The sequence below is a fragment of the Condylura cristata genome, unplaced genomic scaffold (genome assembly GCF_000260355.1).
Source record: "Condylura cristata isolate star-nosed mole 26May11 unplaced genomic scaffold, ConCri1.0 scaffold00035, whole genome shotgun sequence".
NCBI classification, from domain to species: Eukaryota; Metazoa; Chordata; class Mammalia; order Eulipotyphla; family Talpidae; genus Condylura; species Condylura cristata.
In genome coordinates, this window is record NW_004567136.1 from 11,636,796 (window position 1) to 11,657,832 (window position 21,037).

The window sequence follows — 21,037 nt, forward strand, 5'->3', positions numbered from 1 at the left end:
TTTCCATAATATTATATTTGTGGCTGAACAACATTCCCTAAGCTATCATGATCTACCTAATCTATCCCCTATTGTTGGACCTTGAAGTCATTTCCACTAGGAACATTTTTCAATTTTTCTCCTTTAAATTCTTAGAAGCGGGGCCCTCCTTGACACAAAAGGGGTTAAAGCTCAGCACTATGAAGCTGTCCGCAGCCACTGCTAAAGGAGCTCAGTCCTTGCCAAGGAGTGACCCACAGAGCGCAGCAGACCTCTCCTGTCCCTGCTGGTCCCCTCAGCAGTAAATTTCAGTCAATCTGCCTGTTCAGCTCCCGACCTCTGTCTCTGATGAATCCTCTCACCCCAGCACCTCTGGCCTGCACTCTAGTTCTTGCATGCATAAATATTTTTAAAACAGAAATAAATTCTTAGAAGTAAAACGGTGTTTTATTCTTTGATAAACCTTACTGGAAGTGTCCGCTATGAGGGTGGTGACCAATGTGCTCTCCATAAGATCACATCTCCTACCACTCATGAGTACCAACATCTGAGTCTGGACTAAAAGAGCCTTCATCATCATGCAACCAGCTTCAAACCTTCCTTCTAACTTTCATTCCCTCCTAGAGGCCTTGCCCAACTACTTCATTTCCTTCTAGGTTCCATCTGACCATTCTTTCAAAAACATTTTAGTATTTAAAATTTACACTCGCATCCAGCAATTAGTATATTATTCCTGTATGATGTGCTGTTATCATTTTCTTCCTAACATAAAAGATAAAATTAAATTTATAAACTACTTGAAGGTATTTCTTCAGACTACCCAGCGCTGGGCATGTAACAAATACTTCAAGTGCCTGCCCTGTGCCCAGCACCCTTCCTGGTGTGAAGAGGGCGCAGAGCTGCTGTGTCAGTGAAGTAGATGTTCAATCACCTAAACTGGACTTCAGTGGCTGGTGTGGCAGGGCCACATGAAGCCCGCAGGTGTGCAAACAGGTGTGCCTTTGAACTGGACACCAGTACAAAGCTCAGCTCCATCACGTAAATGCCCTCCCCCACTCCAAAGAAGAGGTTGTAACTTTTGGGCACCTCCTCACATCTGCTCCTTGGTATGAGCAGTGGAGACCCTGTGTAAAAGCAGGCAGATCACCAAGTACACATGACTCGAAGAGAACAGAAGAAGCGTTTCTGCCCACAATGCTGCCAGCTAGCAGGGCTGGTCATTTATAAGCTATGGTAAGGCATATACACATGGGACAAGAAAAGGTCCAGCAAACAAAGTTCAAGGCTTTAAGAATTCAGGGAAACAACCCCTCATCAGAATTTGAACACTGTGTGGCTCCAATACATTGGTTTTACACATAGGGCCCTACTGTCCGGCCAACAAGGACTGTGCTCAGAAAATGAAGTGCCAGCACTGCTGCTTGGGCAGGATGGCCACGGGGGCTCCTTGACCCCCTTTTGGACCTGGGATTTCACCTGTGAAACAAGGTCAGAGATCCAGCGACAACTCTAACACCAACTGCCTATAATTCTATGACCATTTCTCAGAGAGAAACCACAATTAAGGAAACCTGCTGGCTTCCATTTGTTTGTACAAATGAAAAATTTGTATTTTACCTCCTCTTCCTGAGATCTTTTCTTATGAGCCATCTTGTATAACTTATGCAACTTTCGAGCATCGAATTCTGTAAACTTGGAAACAAAAATCCATAGGTTCCTTAAAAAGAAAAAAATAACAGATCTGGTGAATTACAGAATTTTCAAGATAGCTTTTTATTCTTTTTATGGATAGCAAGCTATTGAATTTTGCTCTGGAATATTCTGCAAATATAGACATTAAATCACAGAATTATTCCTGTAGTTCTCAGCACCAGTAACACAACTTTAGATGCTACTGTCAACAGAGGGGACCTGAAGACAAGGTTCTGCCTCTGGGCTAAACGCCCTCTGTTTATTTCACAGGTGCCCAGTCCTACATTCTCCCATCTCCTGTGCCGCCTTGGCCCTCCGCACAGCAGCCTGTCATGTCACCACCCCAAGGTGGCACTCTGCATTACTACCCTTCTTCCCGTCACCACCAAGGCTTGTCACTTTGGCCTTAAAACTGCAAGGGACTTCTTCTCTCCAGTCCACAGCACCACCTGGCATTCCTGACACTGTAACTGAAGAAAAGCTTTAGAAGAGAAGCATGTGAGCAGGGGTAGGAACTGTGTGTCCTCTCCCACTTTTGTGAGTGGGGCTGGCCGGCCACAGACCGAACCCCATTCTGGCTTCCTCTCCAGCAAACCTAATGTATCACATGCACAACCACTTACCTTCCTCCTGGATCTTCTGTAAGAGGTTTTCAAAGCACCCTGACAAACTGCCTTTCAATCCTAAATCCTCTCAGTCCTCACTTCCAGGCTGCTGCTGAAGCCCGAGGACTCTTTCTCTGAGCAGCCCCGTGCCACCCTTCTACACCCAGCCTGTGTGTGCCTCCTGTCCTGCAAAAGATGCCTTCTCCCTGACTACTGTTCTGCATGTGCTTCCTCCTCCTCAGGGCTCCCATTCTTCTTGATCTTGCAATTAACGCATCATGATGGGCAGTTTCTAAGGCCTAGCAAGGGCCTTCTTATGAGCTACTGTTGACTATGACCTTAGCGCCTGGGAGACTCAGACACAGGTCCAAGCTCGGCAGAAGCCTAGCTTCATGGATCACATGTGAGGCCTCTTGTTGCCTAATAGGGACTAGCCCACATAAGAAGAAAGCCGGGGGGAGGGAGGGGCCTCGGTGTAGGAAGAAGTGGAGAACAGTACACAGGAGAAAAGTAACATCTGGAACTTCCTTTTTTTATGGACTGCATTGGGACAAGTTTCCTTAAATCTATTTTTCACTTAAAACCAAACCACAGAGATTAGACAAGGAATTACATTAACCATGAACACATGAATTCAGAACAACTGGATTATGAAGCTGATGTCAGAAGTGTCAGCAAAACTGCAATTGTAGTTTTTTGAATGTGAAATTTAAATATATAAATGAATGTACTAAACCATGATGCCTTACAAAACACAGCTCTGGATTAGCTGCACTGGTCTAGATTACTACCAGCATACTCTAATTATCACAGACAGTAGAAAACTCAGAATTCTGGGTTTTAGCCCTGGTTTCATATGATAGATTACAAAGAACTTATAGTTTAGTTACTAACTTTGAAAAGCAACCTGAGAGGGAAGTAGCATAGCTACTAGATGTTTTCTATCTCTTCTAGGGATAAGAGCTGTGTTTTTATTCGGAGAATGGGCCAGCAAGTATAGCAGCCCATCGTCACTTAACAACAATGACATCATTCTACCAACTGGCCTGAGCAAGGGACACCTATTTCAGAAAAATAAAATGGAGGCCTACAAGCTATGTCAGTAAAAGATAGTTTTGTTGGGAAATAGATTATCATTAGGTAGCCATACCCTCTTTTTTAGAAGGAAAACGAGACACTTGCCCCCAACCCTGCCCCCCACAGGTCACTCAATCCAGACAAGTGGAGGTGCAGGCACACACCTCCTCCACAGCTTGATGTGCTCCTGGTCCGAGTAGACTTTAAGGCACTCAGCGATCCGGTCTCCAATCTTCAGCAGGCAGTTCCGAGTGTGCTCCAGCTGTTCCTGCACATTGAGTCCCTTGTCAGGTTTGTCCAGCTGTTTTAGTGCCTTCTTCACAGGTCTCATCCTCTCCTTGCACTGGAACGTAATACAACAGAGACTTATGACATCTGCAGCAAAAATGCCTCCTTTGCTTACTATGCGCTAAATTCCCAGAGAAAACACAGCTGACTCTCCTGCTATATCATCACTGGAGGAGGAGATGGGGAGTCTGGGGACAAAAGTAGCCACCAGGGTCAGGGCAGGATAAATAATGCCTCCTAGGGCCTGAAGATCAGAAGAGAATTGAAAGCAAAATAGATTGAAAAATCTCCCACCACAGCTTTAAACAAACAAGTGCAGGGTAATGACATTGACAAGTCCTCAAGGCTTGTAGGAAACTGAGGGAAGACCTGCAGATAAACATGACTGAACACAAGACTTTCTCCCCATAAAAACAGAAGAGGGGTTGTCATAAGAAATAAGCCTGCAAAGACAGGGAAAATGGAGAAAAAACCGCAGCAATAAAAATCTTGCCTAAGTGGAAAATGACTCGGCAGATCTGAGAAAATGAAATCCTAAGCCAGCAGTGGAGAGAGCTGAGAACCAACCTGAGTTTACTGCAAAATTGTCCCAAAGTCCAGGTACCTCTGGAAGTAGTGGGTCAGGGCTAAAATAAGGATTGGAATTTTAAAGACTGCTTAATAACAACAAATATCCAGACTAAAATACCCAGATCTCCCATTCTACCCAACAAAAGATAGGGAAGTTTATACCGTCTCGAGTAAAAGAAAGGTCTCAACTGGGCTACAACTTGGGGCTAGCTGTGGGCAGGGCTTCTGCATTAACAGGGTTATTAGATTCTGGTCAAGATAGCCTCTGCCTCTCTGATTCCAGAATGAAGAAAGCTGTGCCTTCCCCTCCAGATTCTTCTTCATAAAAATCTGACAACCCAAGAGGAAGAACCAAAAGATGTTGACCACCCACTAGAAGTTTCCGATGTAGCAGCCCGGCCAGGTGAGCCTACAAGGATAGCTCTGAGTGTAGGCCAAGCCTTGCCCACATGGTCAAAGCTTCCAGTCAGGTAAGCTTGGGGAAGTAAGCTATGAGCAGAGCACCAAGGGTTACTGTGACTTTGGTAAGTATCTAACATGAGTAACAGAAAACATATTGAAGACAAATACAAAATATTCAGACAACTATAGTGGGAAATAACACATGACAAGGGAAATGCAAAAAGAAATAATGGGACACAAAATGGAGCAGAGCTCTCAGAAAGTTGAGTATAAAAGCAGAAATGAAAATGAAAAAATATGTAATTACGGGAGCACTCCCAAAATCCAGATCTCAAAATACAAGGAATTTATGAAGATTAAATTAAGAACAGAGAGAAGTATTCTAAAATAATTTGAGAAAATTTCTCAGAACATAAGACATGGTTGTCAGTCACTTAGAATTTGGCATAAAGAACTATATAGAGCACATGAAATTTCAGAACAATGAAAATCCTAGAAATTTCCATCATTTGTGACAATTCCTGTAAACACTAATCTGTTAATTTTTCAGGAATGGGTAAATATTTATAACGACTGTAACAGGGAAAAAAATCATTATGAATGTACAAAGGATTTTTAAAAATTATTATTTATGCATACAGAACGGGGGTACAGGCCAGAGGTACAGAAGGTGAGAGGATTCATCAGAGACAGAGTGGGGAGCAGATCAGGCAGATCGATGAAGTATACTGCTGAGGGGCGCAGCAGGCAGGTCAGGAGAGGTCTGCCACGCCCTGTGGGTCACCTCCGGGACAGGGGATCGAACTCAAACTGAGGTGGCCACAGCCAGCTTCACAGTGCTGCGCTCCAGCCCACTGTGCTCCCATAGAGGGCCCCATATAAAGGATTCTTACCAAAAATGGAAGAAAAGACAAATGATACAAAATAGCTATGGAATGGGAATAGGCAACCCGCTGGAAATGACAATTCCCAATAAATATGAAAATGAATGTTCAACTACACCACCAATCAGTATTTCATACCTTTCAGAAATAATCATGTATATCTGAGATTGGAACACAATCAGACTGGAACACAATCTCACTGCTGCCCTTTAGAGTGATGCAGCAAATTCTAATAAATTCTAATAAAATCTCAGAGGAACCCAGTATTTCTGCTCAAGCTATACACACCAGAGAAACTCTCACACATGTATAAAAAATATCTGCCACAATTTTAGCATAGCCTATTTGGTAACTAGTATATAAGAAACCCCCATGAGTAAGAGAAAGAAAGAATTGTCAGAGTCATAAAACCAAATAACATGAAACATTTTTTAAATCAGATAATAGCCCATATGGGTAAATCTCAAAACTAAAGATTCTGAAGGAAGAAAGCAAGTTACAAGACACACATGGTGTGGCATTTGTAAAAACCATGGAAAGCACGGGACATGCTGTTTACGGTACAATAGTTAAAAACTCAGGCTCTCAGCCAAATTGCTTGGAACAAATCTGCTTTGTATCTTAACGGTGTGATAGAGGACAAGTTATTTAATTTTCTTCACCTTGCTTTTTAGTATGTAAAATATTACCTCCCTCATAGAACTGCCGTGCAGGAAATATATATTAAGCCCACACACAGTGCCTGTCTGTGAGTTCTCAAGTGCCTTTAGAGACACAAGTAGAACTCTGAAGCCATACATGACAATGATCGTCACATCTAGAATCACGGTAACTCCTGGGGAGGTGACCAAGGAAAGGCATTTGGTTTAGACAAAGCGATGTTAAACACTTCAGCTTTGTATTCTGAGTCTTTAAAAAAAAAATCTGTATTTGAAAAAAGCTCATGGTATCACTATTAATGTTTATTATATTCCTGAAATTTTCTAGAGATTTTAGATTTTATTACATGAAAAACAAGAGTAAATGAGCTAATATGAGCCTTTTTAAATAGAATGGTAGCACCCAAAGCACCAAATCCCTTTCTCATGGGATCTTCCCAGTATCAATCTCTTGCTTCCACACAGCCCCATCATAGATGCACAAACTTTCCTGACTTCACCACTCCAACAATGTAAAGTCTTCAGCAACCAACACCCTGGTAAGTGCAGGACAGAACACAGGAAGCGTCTGAAGAAAGGTGGGCTCGGTGAGGTGTCTGAGAGTCTCTACAGAACAGACATAAAACCCATTCCCTAAAATTCCTCACTGGAGAGAGACTAAGAAAATCTCTTCCTGCAGCCTGTTCCAAAGTACAAGATCTTTAAATATTAGAAAGCAACGTAATGCCTGAGTGCTCAGACCCATGGAGACTTCATGGCTGACCCTATGAAAAGTGAGCTGGGTTGCTGCAGATGCTGGTACCTCTGGGCTTCAGGACTTACTATGCTGAATGTCTCCTGGTCCAGATCATCATCCTCGTCCTCTCCGATGGGGACAGGTTCACTGCCTGCTGTAATATGGACAGGACCCTGAGATCGCTTGGATTTACTTGAAGATTTGGCATCACCACCTTTAGGCTTTAAAAAAGAATTACAGAAGTGACTGTCATTTGTGTAGTCTCGCTTACCCATGTCCATATCACACAGTGGGCAACGTGGGTGGCCACGAGTCACAAAGAAGGCAAGATGGAGCCCCCTGGAGACCCTGACACCAAGCCTACATGGTGAGGCGCTTCATCATCACTGTTCCCTCTTCTGTCTCTAAACCACCCAAATGTAATCTCAGCTCCAGCGAGGCTAGTTTGACTTCTATTCCCTCATCTATAAAATGCACAAATGTCATCAAAAGGTTAAGATGCTTTTGTAAAATACTGTGTAGAAACTTGTATCATCAGCTTATAAATGAATTTATACTGACCTAAGAATGTGTATTAACTAAAATAACTTAGATGACTGAAACTGAAGAAATGAAGAATGAAGAGACAAAGAGACTTATTTTTAAAAAATGACTTTGTGTGTGGGCATTTAAAAACAAAACAATACTATGTTTTGTTTGTAATCACATAGTATTTTGTCAAAGTAGAAATAACATGAACAGGAAGTTCTAGACCAACTTCAGATTAGTGTGAGGGAGAGAAGAGAGAATAGTAAAATCAGGTGAAGTATCAGTGAGGAGAACATCAACAGTGTGTGAGTATAAAACACAAAGTATAGTGAAAAAAAAGAAGCCACTTAAACATGAAAAATGTTACCAACAGCTGTAAGACCTAGGTAGTAGATATAAATCAGTATTTGTTAAATCAATCTGTGCAAAATTTCATTTTGGCATATTTTAAAAATAGCATCCTTTTGTGGGAGCACAAAAATATGTCAAAGTATAATTTATAACATGAGATATTTGGAAGCAGTTTTGCTATGAGAGACCTAAATTGCTTCCAAGATGTTGTAACCAAATAAGACTTTTCCTTCCTATTAATATTTATTCACCTGGAAAACTGCTGGGTGATACACACCCCTCAGATACTCAAATTCACCTGCAGGTTGTGCTCATCTACCCTGAAGCTGAGAACATATTTTAAGTAGTTACCCGTTGCTACTGCACCCACCCTATCTCATTCTAATGTGCCCTGTGAGATACTCAGAGCCAATGGAGAACTCTGTATGAAACAACACCCCAACTGCATATTGTCCTCTCTCTGCACTGCATTCCTGACAGCCCCTCCTACCCTCGCGGACACACTCCTAAAATGACAATGCTGCCGAGGTCTTCACACCCTGCTCTATTCTAACCCAGGAAGGAACTTTTAGAGACCAGGAGTGCGGGGGTTGACTCAGTAATAAGAGAGATGGTGATACCTTTTCTTTCTTATCTTTTGACTTCTTCCTTTCCTTCTCCCCTTCTTTATCTTTCCTAGAACTCATTTGTTTCTCCTTGTTCTCCTTATTCTCTTTCTTCTTCTGTTTCTTTTTCATTGGACTTTTTTCTAAGCCATCATCCTAGAAAATGAACAGGGTTAGATAAGTTTTTGCCACAGATTTTACATTTACTTGTTTACTTTCTGGAGAAAGCAGCAGGGCCCCTGATGGCTCATCACCGCCCTCGGAAGCCGAGTTGCAAGCACACAGCCATAAGCACTTAACTCATGCAATTACAAACTTCCTGGTGATCAACAGTGCGGCCTGCACAGGCAGATACACGCTTCTGTTCCCATGACAACCCTTCACCACAGGCAGTATAGTTCCCATTTCACAGATGGAAAAAACAAGGACCAAAAGAAGCTATATTCCAGTCCACAGTCAGACAGCCACTTTGGTAAAGGTTGCTAGACCCTGACTTCATATGTTTGACCCAAATCTATGTTAATTCCTGTACCCCCTTGATGCTTATTTAGAAATACAATTATACTCAAAGAGCATAACAAAATCCCATTAAGCTGTCACTACCTAAGGCACACAATGAATGGCACCCATTCATTTTTCATGTTGCTGAGACCACAGGTTTCAAACCTGCCCACCGAGGGCCAAGCCTCATCAGCAGATGGATCACATCCAGTTCATCAATGAACTGAACTGGGGCGGCTGCCCCCTTTTCCTTCAGCAGAAGTTGCCTGTGAACCGCAGTTCCCCCACACCCTGTCCTTCCCAACAATGAGGCTGAGTGTCCATTGCTCTTCATCATTAAGATCGTTCCCTGTATTTACTTCCATCATCCATATATCTGCAATCACTGACTTGAAAGAACTATCTTGCTCTCTCACAGGTTAATACAAGACACATCTCTTCTAATTTCATTTATCTACTCACCACGTAAATCAAACTGTTTTTACTTCAGACTGTTTTACACCAGTTTGCATAGTAAACGCAGCTTAAATTATCACTCTCATCAGACACTCAGCCCCGTACCTTCACTTCCCCCTCTTCAGAAGGATTGTCTGAGTGTCTAGGAGATGAAAACTCAACTCCATGTTCATCTTTCAGCCGAGGTGCTTTGTTCTCCTTTTTCACTCGAGGTTTCCGCTTCTTTAATTTGGCCTAGAAAGGGAGAAGAAATGATGATAAAAGTACAAATCAAGCCCCACAAAAACATGATCAAATGACATGACCAATAGCAGCAGCTAAATAATTTTAAAAAGGACATCCAAAGGAGAACAAATTTTACCTAGGGAAAAAGGGACGTGTGCTTTTATGTAGCCTATTTACGCCTCAAGATATAATTCACAAAAAGGAAAAATACCTTATATACAAAAAATGCAATTAAATATTATATGAAAGAGTAACATTTTAAAACTTGGAAACACAATGTATCTAAAAACAAGGAAAAGGTACTCCATCAAATATGATACAGTAATCTAGAACAGGTGTGAACATCTCTCTCTAAGACCTAACTTGCATATCTACTTGACATGTTATCTCAAAGACAATAATAATTATGACACTGCAAAGTGAAAAATGACAGGATGCGAGGTTAGGATACTCGGGGTTTTCTGAAATTTGTTTTGCTTGTAACAGAGAATGAATACAAGCGGCATGGCCCTGAAGCACCCAAGGCCCACGCACGCACGAAGGCTGCTGGCACCACTATCTCTGGAGTATCTCCCAATGCGGTCTCCACCTCTTCAGGCCTGAGTTGAAATGAAAAGTTGGGCAAACAAGAGTGTGGGTGAGTCTACAGCCACTGTGATGACACTGTCATGAGCACTAAGGCGATCATAACTGAAGTCCAGTTTTGCTTTTTTCTTTTTAAATAGGCTCTGCTTGTTTTAACAATGAGGCCAGATTTTGAATTAACTATGGATTCCAATTTTATCCCTGGGACTCACTGTTACAAATCAGCCAGGAGCTGGCTATAACAACTGGCAGACCCCTGTGGCACTCATACAGTAACCAAAGCTATGCTCCAAAATTGCGGAAACAGCAAAAAAAAAAAAAAAAAACAGCAACAGTTTTTCTGGATCAGTAGTGCTGGGGAAAGAGCACTACTTTATTGAAGACCAGGCTTAGAAGAAAGTTGCCAAAATCTAGAGGGAATTAATAAATGAATTATTTCTACTATGCGCAAGCAGATTATCATTACTAGAACTTTCAATGCCACACCTGACTGGGCAAAGGTGCTGTCTGGAAAAGTATCTCCCCCCCTACCACACAAGGCTGGCCCATCGGGCCCATGAGAAAGGCCTGGCTGGTGGCCACACTCACCTCTTCCCCAGCAGGCATGGCCCCTTTCTTCTCCAGGCTCTTCCTGAGCAGCTTCAGTAGGTAGTCGGCACGGGTCTGCAGTTGCTTCCCCTGAGGTTTTTTATCTGTCTCCACCGGCAGGATCTTCAACAGGAGAGGAAGAGAAGCACCCGCCCCCACCCATGTCCCGGTTAGTGAATCAAGACACCAGGAGGCAACAATGCACTGTGCAGTCCTTTCCCTCCCCAGCCACCCAGTATCGATTAGGCCTCAGCTCCTATCTCATGTCCGTGGCTCCCAGTCACTGAGAATCCCTCACGAGCCGTTCTCGTTTTACGAAACGGGATGGAGAATCCAGCTCTCCCATGGCTCCTACCTGTGCTGTTAACAGGGTAGAACAACTCAGGTAGGAGGGGCTTGGTGGCTTCATCTGCTAGAGCATCCCAGCCGTCGTGGATTTCCTCCTTCCAGGAGCAGGGAATCCCTGGAGCTAGGTTAAAGCTTCGTTTTAGATTGAAAATGCTTCTTAGAGCATTGCCGGAGAGCACTGAGCTATGCCAGGACACGATGCGTCCCTGCTATCACAGCTGAACCTCTCGGGCCACATGGATTGGTCTTGATGCTTACGGCAGGGTGCTGCCACCCTCTAGGACACCACATGTGGGATGAGCACTGACATGGCATGAATCCTACTCAGAGGTGAGCTGCTCAGATACCCCTGCTTGGGGTCTCCAGCATGGCCTTACCACTGGTGACCTGATCTATGATAGACAGGGTGGGAGGCTCTATACTGTGGGAGAAGTACAGCCCGTGTTTTATTCCATTACAAAAATACCAAGGTAGGGCACTTTCTTTGTATGTAGAATTGAAATATGTTGTTTCAAGTGCAGTTTTAAATAAACAGCCAACAACCGAGGCCGAGGAATGCTTTTATTGCTGACCCTCTCACCATGGTATTTGTTGCAATGAGATTTGACCTACAATAAAAAGTGAATGCCAAGCTTTCTCCTGTAATTTCCCCAAAATTTCACCTATTATCTTCATATGTGAAGCTGTGCCACAGTCCATAAAGATGGCAACATTTCCAAGGACAAAAAATTCCTGGGAGTTTACTACTGTACTAATTTCCAATTTGAGCCCCACCCCCAGAAAATAATTAAAAATAAGTAATCAATATAAAAATATTATAGTCTAGAAATGTAAAAGAAATACATGGAAAAAAATAGAGAGAGAAGTATATATAGAAAATATAGTCTCCTGGAAATCTCCAGCATCACAGTTACTTACTTTGTCAGTTAACTTAAGCTCTGGATCCGTTTTAATTAACTCCCAGTTTCCATAGCCATGTTCATAAATGCCCAGCAACAGACGCGAATCATCTTCTACTCCCCACTCTACATCAAAATGGGCAGCTTTGACCCGACAGGTTAAGCAATATCTAAATGGATTTCAAAAATAAGAGGGTATTAATGGTAGGGCCTTTCTGATTTAGAAATGAACACAAATGAATATAGACACAGTATTCAATGTATTACAGGAAAAAGCTACATATCAAATTTCAAGTCAGTTTTCTTAAGGCACAAGCCCCACACAGGTACACATAAATCACTCACTTTTTTTTTTCTTCAGGATCCACAGGGATAGATTTATGCAGCATCTCAAACTCTTCTTCATGTTGGATAATGGATTTCACATTAACCTGAACCCCAGATATCTTGATTGTTGGGCCTCTCTTTTTCCCTGGTCCTTTCCCTAAACAACACCGATTTCACATTAGTGAAATGAGAATTTACTGTAGTTAGAAAACATGTAACAGCAAACTGTGAAGTCTTACTCCTTTGCTATATATCTCTGGCAATAAAGCAAAAATTTTTCTCTATCAATGTTTGTAAAAAACATATCTACACAATTCTGTTTTTTAGCTTTGGGAATTTTTGTTTTAACCCTTTAGGATTTATATTTCAATCTTCTTGTTTGTTATATACTCTGTTCCTAAAATTAATGAAAGAAGATTCTGAAGGAATAATATTAATCGCCCCATTAATAGAGCTCCTCCTGCCCCAAAGTGTTTTAGAGATGATCTTTTCTACTAAAAAAATATAAGGTCAAATTAATAGCTAACATATTTTAAATGATGAACAAAAGATGTCATGGGTAGATAACCCAACCCTAAATTGAAATAATTCTGGAAGTAAAATTAAATATAGTCAACTCTATGCAAAGATAACCAGCTGAAAGTCATGAGATAGTGAGACCTGTCTATAAGAAAAGGTCGCTCAGAACCTGAGAAAAATTTTCATTTTTTAAAACATTCAATTAGATGAAAAGGCATTACAATTATAACCCATTATTTAGGGGCCCATGGTAACCCATTAGAATTTTCCTTGCAAATGCTATCCCCAACCATACTCTGAGAGCTAGAGCACAATGTGATAAAACAGGAAAGGCACTTTTCTGAACATCAGCAATCTGGGGGTTATTCCTAAATCTTCACAAACTACCCCTTCTCGGTTTCTCTCTCTGGATCTTGGTTTCCTTATCTGTAAGTTCTAACTGCAACAAAAATGTGGGGAAAGAATTGAGAAAATTCACAGAAAAGGAAATACAAATTGTCCTGCAAGATACGGGAGACATTTACCCTTACTCATAACAGAAAGAAAATGAAAACTAAAATAAATACATGCATGTAACATTTTTAATTATCAAAGTGGGAAGATTTAAAAATCAGGGAATATCAAGTTGGTGAGACTAAGGAAAGATTCTTTCACTCAAAGCTGGTAGGAAGGTATGATGCAAATGGCATGCATGAAAGACTTACAACAGTGCAGCACAAAAAGCTACAAAACTAACTGCCAACTAACAGAACACTAGAATGCCTGTAGTGAATTATGCAGTTTTCTAAAAAAAGCGTCAACCAGTGGGGGGAAATATGAACCTTTTCTAATGAATGGTATTGAGACACACAGTAGCCAAATAGAAAAAATAAAACTGTACACACCAGGAAAAACTCCAAGGAGATCAGATATATAAAAATAAGTGATATCAGATAGCTAAAAGTTTGGGAATGGGGGCAGAAATCAAGGTGAATTCCTTTATACTGAAAATATTTTCAACTCAAAGAAAATATTTTCAACTCAAATCCAAACAGAGATGACTGTGAGATTGACAAATTTTTAAAGTTTTCTTCATTAAACATCATAAGCTAAGTAAAAAGACAAATCACAAACCAAGCAAAAACTTACAACATTTACTAGAAAAAGAGACCCTCAAAATTAAAATCAAATAGCTCAACAGACATGGGCAAAATATATGAATAGAGAGTTCACAAATAATTCTTAGAAAAGATGCATAACCTTGCTTATTAAAAAGAAAAAGTGAGATACCATTTTCACCTAAAAGCTGGGAAAATCCAAACTTTGAAAATACATTGTTAGTGAGGCTTATAAAAAGTACTGAAATACACTGCTGGTAGCAATATAAGACTTACGGAGGATAACTGGGTATTATCCATCCAAATCACCTATGCATCTTCCCCAGCACCCAGCAATCCAATCCCATACCTAGAAATCTATCAAAGATATGCTGACAGATACTGACATAATATAGTCACTAGACTATTCATTGTAGCTTTATTTATAATGGCAAAAGCTGAAAATAATGAAATATTCATTCCAAGGGGACAATAAACTATGAATTAACATCTATCCACCCAGTGAAAAACATTGCAATTGTGAAAGAAAATAGGGATGACCTCTACATGATAGGGAATGATCCCCCTGTGACAATAAAGAATACATACAACACGTCTCTCTCTCATAAAAAAAATAATAATAATAATAACAGTAACAACAACTGAAAGATAAACTCAAAGTTAATATAAATGGTGACCTAAGGGGGAAGAAGAGAACAGAATGAAAGCAAGTCTCTTCAAGTTATACCCTGACTTTGAACCATGCTAATATTTTTACATAATATAAAAAAAACAAAGTTAAATTAAAATGAGAAGAAAAATCCCTAAAGATAGAAAATAAATAAAGACTAGAGGCTACACTATGTATTAAGTTCGTGACATAACCACAGAGAAAAAGTACTACAAATAATTTAAAAACACAGTATTTGACTATACAATTTTTTCGCTAATGGAATATATCCAAGGACAAAAAGAAATCACACTGAAAAGACATACTATTAACAGTAAGATTGACTTTAATATTTAAGAAAATGTGCACAATGTATGTTAAGACAAACAATGATGCTAACAACTTTAGGAATAAAAATTTGTGACTTGAGAAAAAAGGTTATAAAGCATCTTACATTTGAATTGAAAATACCAGCCTGGTCTCAGAATACACTAAATCACAGCTCACAGAAAATACAGGAATAGGGAAATACTAAGTGATTACTGCCAGGAGGAAATAACCAGCCAGGTCCAGAAGGAAAAGCACAGAAAGAAAGGAATGTGGAGAAGGGAAATTGTTAAAGAAAACAGCTCTAGGACGGTGCATGTTGCACTACCTTTTTTTTTTTTAAAGATTTATTTGTGCATACAGAACTGAGGTACAGGCCAGAGGTTCAGGGGCGGCAAGAGGCTTCACCAGAGACAGAGTGGGGAGCAGAACAGGCAGATCAACGAAGTACTCTCTGAGGGGAGCAGCGGGAAGGTCAGGAGAGGTCTGCAGCGCCCTGTGGGTCTCCTCCAGGGCAGGCGGGGATTGAACTCATGCGGAAGTGGCCTTAGCTTCTCAGTGCTGCGCTTTAACCTGCTGCGCCACCAGGGAAGGCCCCCATTTTTTTTTTTTTAAGATTTATTTATGTATACAAGAACTGGAATGTAGGCAGGGGTCCTGGGGTGATGAAAGGATTCACCAGTAACAGAGCAGGGAGCAGAACAGACAACTCTGCTGAAGTACACTGCTGAGGGGAGACAGGAGAGGTCCGCTGCACCACTGGGGTCAGCTCCCTGGCTGGGGATCTAATTCATGCTGCAGTAGCTGGTAATAGCTTGACAGCGCTGAGACTTCAACCCCTGTACCACCAGGGGGGCCCATCATTTGTGTAAAAATGGGGGAAAAACAATATTTATTTTTTGTATGTGTATTTTTATAATTCAGGAAAGTGACAAAAATTAGGAATACCGGCTTTTCATTTCTGAGCCATAATGGCCAAAGCAATTACAATGTTTATTTTTGGGTGGATTCTGGGTTCCAAAGAAGCACATATTCAGACCACTATCCAACCCACTCAAGCCATCTAAGATTCTTCCAGAAAAAAAAAAAAGAAAATACAGTACAAAATGATGTAAAAATAAACTGTTATATAAAAAAAAATTAAATTAAATTAAAAAAAGAAAATACATCCAAATAAGTGTTGACACTATTAAGAGATTTTTGAATTCTATTTCTTTTAACAATATCCTTTTTTAAAAACTCCCAAACACAAATGCTTCTTTACTTAATGGTCAAAGCTAACTCTGCAAGCCAGACACTATGCTAAGCATTTCACATATCTGAAATTAATCAAGTAACCAAACCCTTTGAGGTAGGTCCTATTTCTCTATTTTGCAAATGAGACTCTAGGATGGGGTGGTGCATGGGAGGGCATAGGTGGTTATTTCAGATCTCTTTGCAAAGAAAGAGCAGAACCAGAGGAACCTACTGACCACTTCGCCTCTGCTGACAGAGCCTTTTGGAGGGGGAAGGGTTGCAATGGGGGAGGAGACCCCCACAATAAAAGAATGGGGGTATTGGCACAGACAAACCAGAGTTCAGGGAAAGGGGACAGCACCGCCTCCATTTACTTGAGGTTCAACAGCAAGAGTGTCTTTTAGCAATAACTACTTCAAGATTTAATAGCCTGAGCACCTCCTGCTTTGAGGACAGGCAAAAACTCTCTGAGAGAGAACACACCACCAGTCAAAACCAGCTCCAAGTTTTAGTAATATGGAAATCTCACTGTAATAAAAATATGTATAACATTCATCCAGTTAGTTCTCTAACTCCCATGAGCTCATCACAACACAATATGTATAAACATATCCAAGCTGATTACTGATGCTCTGGTCTATGAGGCCCTCGACTACAGTCAAAATACAGGAAAAGTGTGCTCAGCTTCAGTGGTTGGGTCTTCCATCATTCAAACCAATTAGACTTTCTCTAGCGACATAAAACATTCACCCTGTTCACCCACTGTAATTGTACTCTTAATTGAGAATGGGTGTTGTAATGAGCTCACATAAAGATGGGTCAGAACACACACCTCAAAGGGTTCATATGTCTGGGCCCCAAGTCTATTCTAAAGCAGCCCTTTAATGGTGCTAAACGACAGGTTTGGGAGAATCAGTGGAGACTTGATACTTACCCTCACTGGCATTTTCCTTCAGCTGTTCTTCATATTCCTGCATTGCTGACACACAACTGTTGTGAATCAGTTCACCCAGGCGTTTCAGATCTGCCACAGACTTATCGACCAGCTCAGCATCGCGTGCTATGCACTCCAGCCTGCAGAAGATCAAATAATGGGACTCATGAGAAGGCTTGTGCTATGCTATGCCCCTCTTTCAATGTCTCACTGACGAGAGACTACTCCTGCAAAGACACCTAGCTACACTTGCTTTCGTAGGCTGATCCAAACCTTTCAACAGTGACTGAGGACTAACTTACTCATTTTCCATTATAAAGAATGTACCTCACCCACAAACAAGTCAAATCAGCTTTCCTACTACGTGAGCTGTCTGGTAACTAGCGGCAAGAAGGACCAGGCACCTGGGCTGCTTCTGGGTGGTCACTGTCCTTCCTTCCCTACCATTCCTCATCATAATGCTCCTAGAAAGAAACCTTCACTATGTGTTTTCTCTCCAAGTCACATTGAGATGAATGTATAAATATCATGCTGTCAAAAGATGCCAGGCACATTTCACACACCCTGTTTACTCTGAGGCAACTATTCAAAGCAAGGTAGATCTACCTAGGGAGAGGCCCTGAGGTGCTGGTTCCACAGGACCAACTACTGCTGCACCTCATGACCTCTCCAAATCAAAAGACAAAGCCAGACACACAGGCCTGACATTCCCATCTACTCCAAAAGTTTACCAGGAAAGAAAGGATGCTATTTCCTTTAAATCAGTGCTATTATTTAGTGTACATATTGCTAATTTTGCAAAAATATCCAATTAGTTGAAATCACCTTTTGTTGAAAGCCAACTTCTGAACTCATCTTCTGAATGCTTATAAAACAGTAATGACAGCTAACCCTTTTGGAAGCAATTGCTAACTAGATGGTAATAAACACTTGTAACTGTATCATCATGAAAGCAATGAAGGAGAAGGCTGCAACACCACAAAAAGCATTTTGCCTTTGCCATTACCAGATACAGAATATTACTAGAATATAAGCAGTAACTACATTTATTCTTCTCCATCTGAGTTATCTGAACATTTCTTCTACAAATTATTTCTCTGTACTATGGCTTTGAATGTCCTGCTCCATTTCCTTCACTCAGGTAAAAATCTCTGTCCAGATGGGTCTTTCCCATCTCTGTCACTCTTCTCAGAGGGAAATACATGACAGGCAACAACGTATATTTCTAAAAGAATGTTTCCAGGAAAAGCAATATTCTTAGCACTGGTGTTACATGGAAGATAATACCAGAAAAAAGAAATATTTGCATAATAAAAGTGAAAAAGAGGCAGATAAGGAACTACTACCAAGCTTACCGTTCAAGAGGAAGACCAAACTTCTTATACGCCTTGATGAACCTAAGAATATGATCAATAAAGCACAGTTTAAAACAGATTTTAATCATGCAAATCACAACATATTCTGTGGTGATATGTGAGCCATGGAAAATCATCAAAACTAGATTGGGTACAATCTTAATGATTAGCAAATGCTGAATGCATTTGAAACTGGTAAACATAACCTAGTGAATGCTAAAAATGCATTCAAACACACTTAGTTACCATCATGAAACTGGTGATGATAATGACTTAACTCTAGTACTACCCTTTTGGGAAGGTTAAGTTTATGAATTTCAATATGTAAATAATGACTTGATCACACTCCAATAAAATTAACAGGTCAACAGGTCGATTCAGTTCACTACTGTTAACTGCAACTCCACAGTGCAGTTTTTTCAACATTTCTGGTTAATAATATAAGTAAACATTTTTTGAATTCATTCAAAAAATGTTTTTTGAAATGAGTACAAGTAAAATAAATATGATTTAAAAAATTTTAAGGCAAAACTATTTTAGAAACACTGATGCTCCTCCAACACAACCCTGTCGCTAAACAAAAAGGCAGCCTTTCCCTTCCGAAGTCTTTCCCTTAAACCGCACTACACATACCTGCCAACCACATCACTGGCTCCCTTTCTGAAGCCTACTAGCACTCCCACTAAGGAACAAGATGCCATAATACATGAGGGACTTCCTCGTCATATGCCAATTATACAATAATCCACACAGAGCCCTTAAGAAAGGCTGACAGAATAGACATACTGGCTCAAGGCAATCAAGGCAATCTCTGTCCAATCATTAGCTGACCATGAAGCTAAATGAGCAAAGCCTTCAAAAAATAACAAAAAAAAAAGACTTCCTAAAACAAGGCAGGAAGGTTAGTGAGTAAGCAAAGAACAGGAAATACAACAAACACTAGTTAATGAGACAGATCAGATTTCCAGACTTGCCACATTGTATCATTTAAAATATCTGGTTTTCAACCAAAAAAAAAATTTATGAAACAAGGAAATATGGTCCATATACAAGAGACAAAAACAGTCAATGGAGATGTTCCCTGAGGAAATTCAGAAGCTGGACATATTAGACAAAGATTTAATCAGTTATTATAAATAGTACAAAAACTAAAGGAATTCGTGTTTAAAGAACTACAAGAAAATATAAGAATTACATGCCACCAATAGAAAATATCCACAGAGACAGAAATGAAAACAAATTTTAAAAAAAAGCCAAATAGATATCCTGGAGTAAAAAGGTATAATCACTAAAATGGGAAAAAAAGGACAATCTGGCTGCGGCAATTCAAGCCCAGAGGTGAACTGACAAAAGAAAGAATTCACAGGATGGGTTGAGGTTATCCAATATGAAAGTGAAAAAAAGGAAAAAGGAAGACTATCACTCAAAAAAACAGGCGAAATTAAGATATCCTCAGAGAAACAATAACAAAGAACTTATTGCTAGTAAGCCTGCCCTAAAAAAGTAAGTCCAGGCCCTCCCTGGTGGCGCAGCGGGTTAAAGCACAGCACTGAGAAGCTAAAGCCACTGCAGCATGAGTTCGATCCCCCCCTGCCCCAGAGGTGACCACATGGCGAGCCAGACCTCTCCTGACCTGCCCGCTGCTCCCCTAAGCAGTGTACTACGTAGATCTGCCTGTTCTGCTCCCTACTCTGTCTCTGGTGAAGCCTCTTACCAACCCTATGCCTCTGTTCTGAACCCCAGCTCTCTATGCATAAATAAATCTTAAAAAAAAAAAAAAACTTTAAGAAAAAATTATTACCAGAGACACAAAAGGGCATTTTATAATGATAAGGAAGCCAATTTATCACAGAAGCTATTACAATCATAAAATGTAATACCGGCCCTCCCTGGTGGCACAGCAGGTTAAGGCGCAGCACAAAGAAGCTAAAGCCACTTCAGCATGAGTTCGATCCCTGCCTGCCCCGGAGGTGACCACATGGCGAGGCAGACCTCTCCTGACCCGCCCGCTGCTCCCTTCAGCAGTGGACTTCGTCATCTGCCTGTTCTGTACCCCACTCTGTCTCTGGTGAATCCTCTTACCCTCCGCATCCCTGGCCTGTACCCCAGTTCTGTACGAATAAATAAATAAATCTTTGAAAAAAAAAATGTAATAGCTAACAACAGAGCCCTAAAACAATGAAGGAAAAACTAACAGAATGGAAGGGAAAAATGGACAATATTAACTGAGAATTCAACATCCCATTTTCAACAATGGATAAATCAGTTAAGTAGAAGATATAAAGAAAGGGAAGACCTGAACGACGCTAAATCAAACAGACCTTAAAAACACCTAGAGAGGGGTCCTCCCCGGTGGCACAGCAGGTTAAAGCACAGCACTGAGAAGCTAAAGCCATTTCCGCATGAGTTCGATTCCCGCCTGCACCAGACGTGACCACCCGCTGCTCCCCTCAGCAGTGTACTTCGTTGATCTGCCTGTTCTGCTTCCCACTCTGTCTCTGGTGAAGCCTCTCGCCACCCCTGAGCCTCGGCCTGTACCCCAGTTCTATATGCACTGTATGCACAAATAAATAAATCTTAAAAAAAAAAAAAAACACCTATAGAGGCCCTCCCTG

At 40.8% G+C, this 21,037-nt stretch overlaps 1 protein-coding gene across 2 annotated transcripts in view; it reads right to left on the bottom strand.

Moving 5' to 3' along the window:
• The window catches only part of CHD2 (chromodomain helicase DNA binding protein 2), a 94,340-nt gene that overhangs the window by 10,145 nt on the left and 63,158 nt on the right, over positions 1 to 21,037 (bottom strand). For both annotated transcript variants that reach the window (XM_004693099.2, XM_012732736.1), the window contains 10 exons: positions 18,423 to 18,464; positions 17,068 to 17,207; positions 12,324 to 12,462; positions 11,998 to 12,148; positions 10,732 to 10,854; positions 9,439 to 9,567; positions 8,392 to 8,532; positions 6,979 to 7,113; positions 3,518 to 3,696; positions 1,597 to 1,696 (listed from right to left, as the gene is read on the bottom strand). In XM_004693099.2, coding sequence (XP_004693156.1) covers positions 1,597 to 1,696; positions 3,518 to 3,696; positions 6,979 to 7,113; positions 8,392 to 8,532; positions 9,439 to 9,567; positions 10,732 to 10,854; positions 11,998 to 12,148; positions 12,324 to 12,462; positions 17,068 to 17,207; positions 18,423 to 18,464 — 1,279 coding nt within the window. The remainder of the gene's footprint in view (positions 1 to 1,596; positions 1,697 to 3,517; positions 3,697 to 6,978; positions 7,114 to 8,391; positions 8,533 to 9,438; positions 9,568 to 10,731; positions 10,855 to 11,997; positions 12,149 to 12,323; positions 12,463 to 17,067; positions 17,208 to 18,422; positions 18,465 to 21,037) is intronic.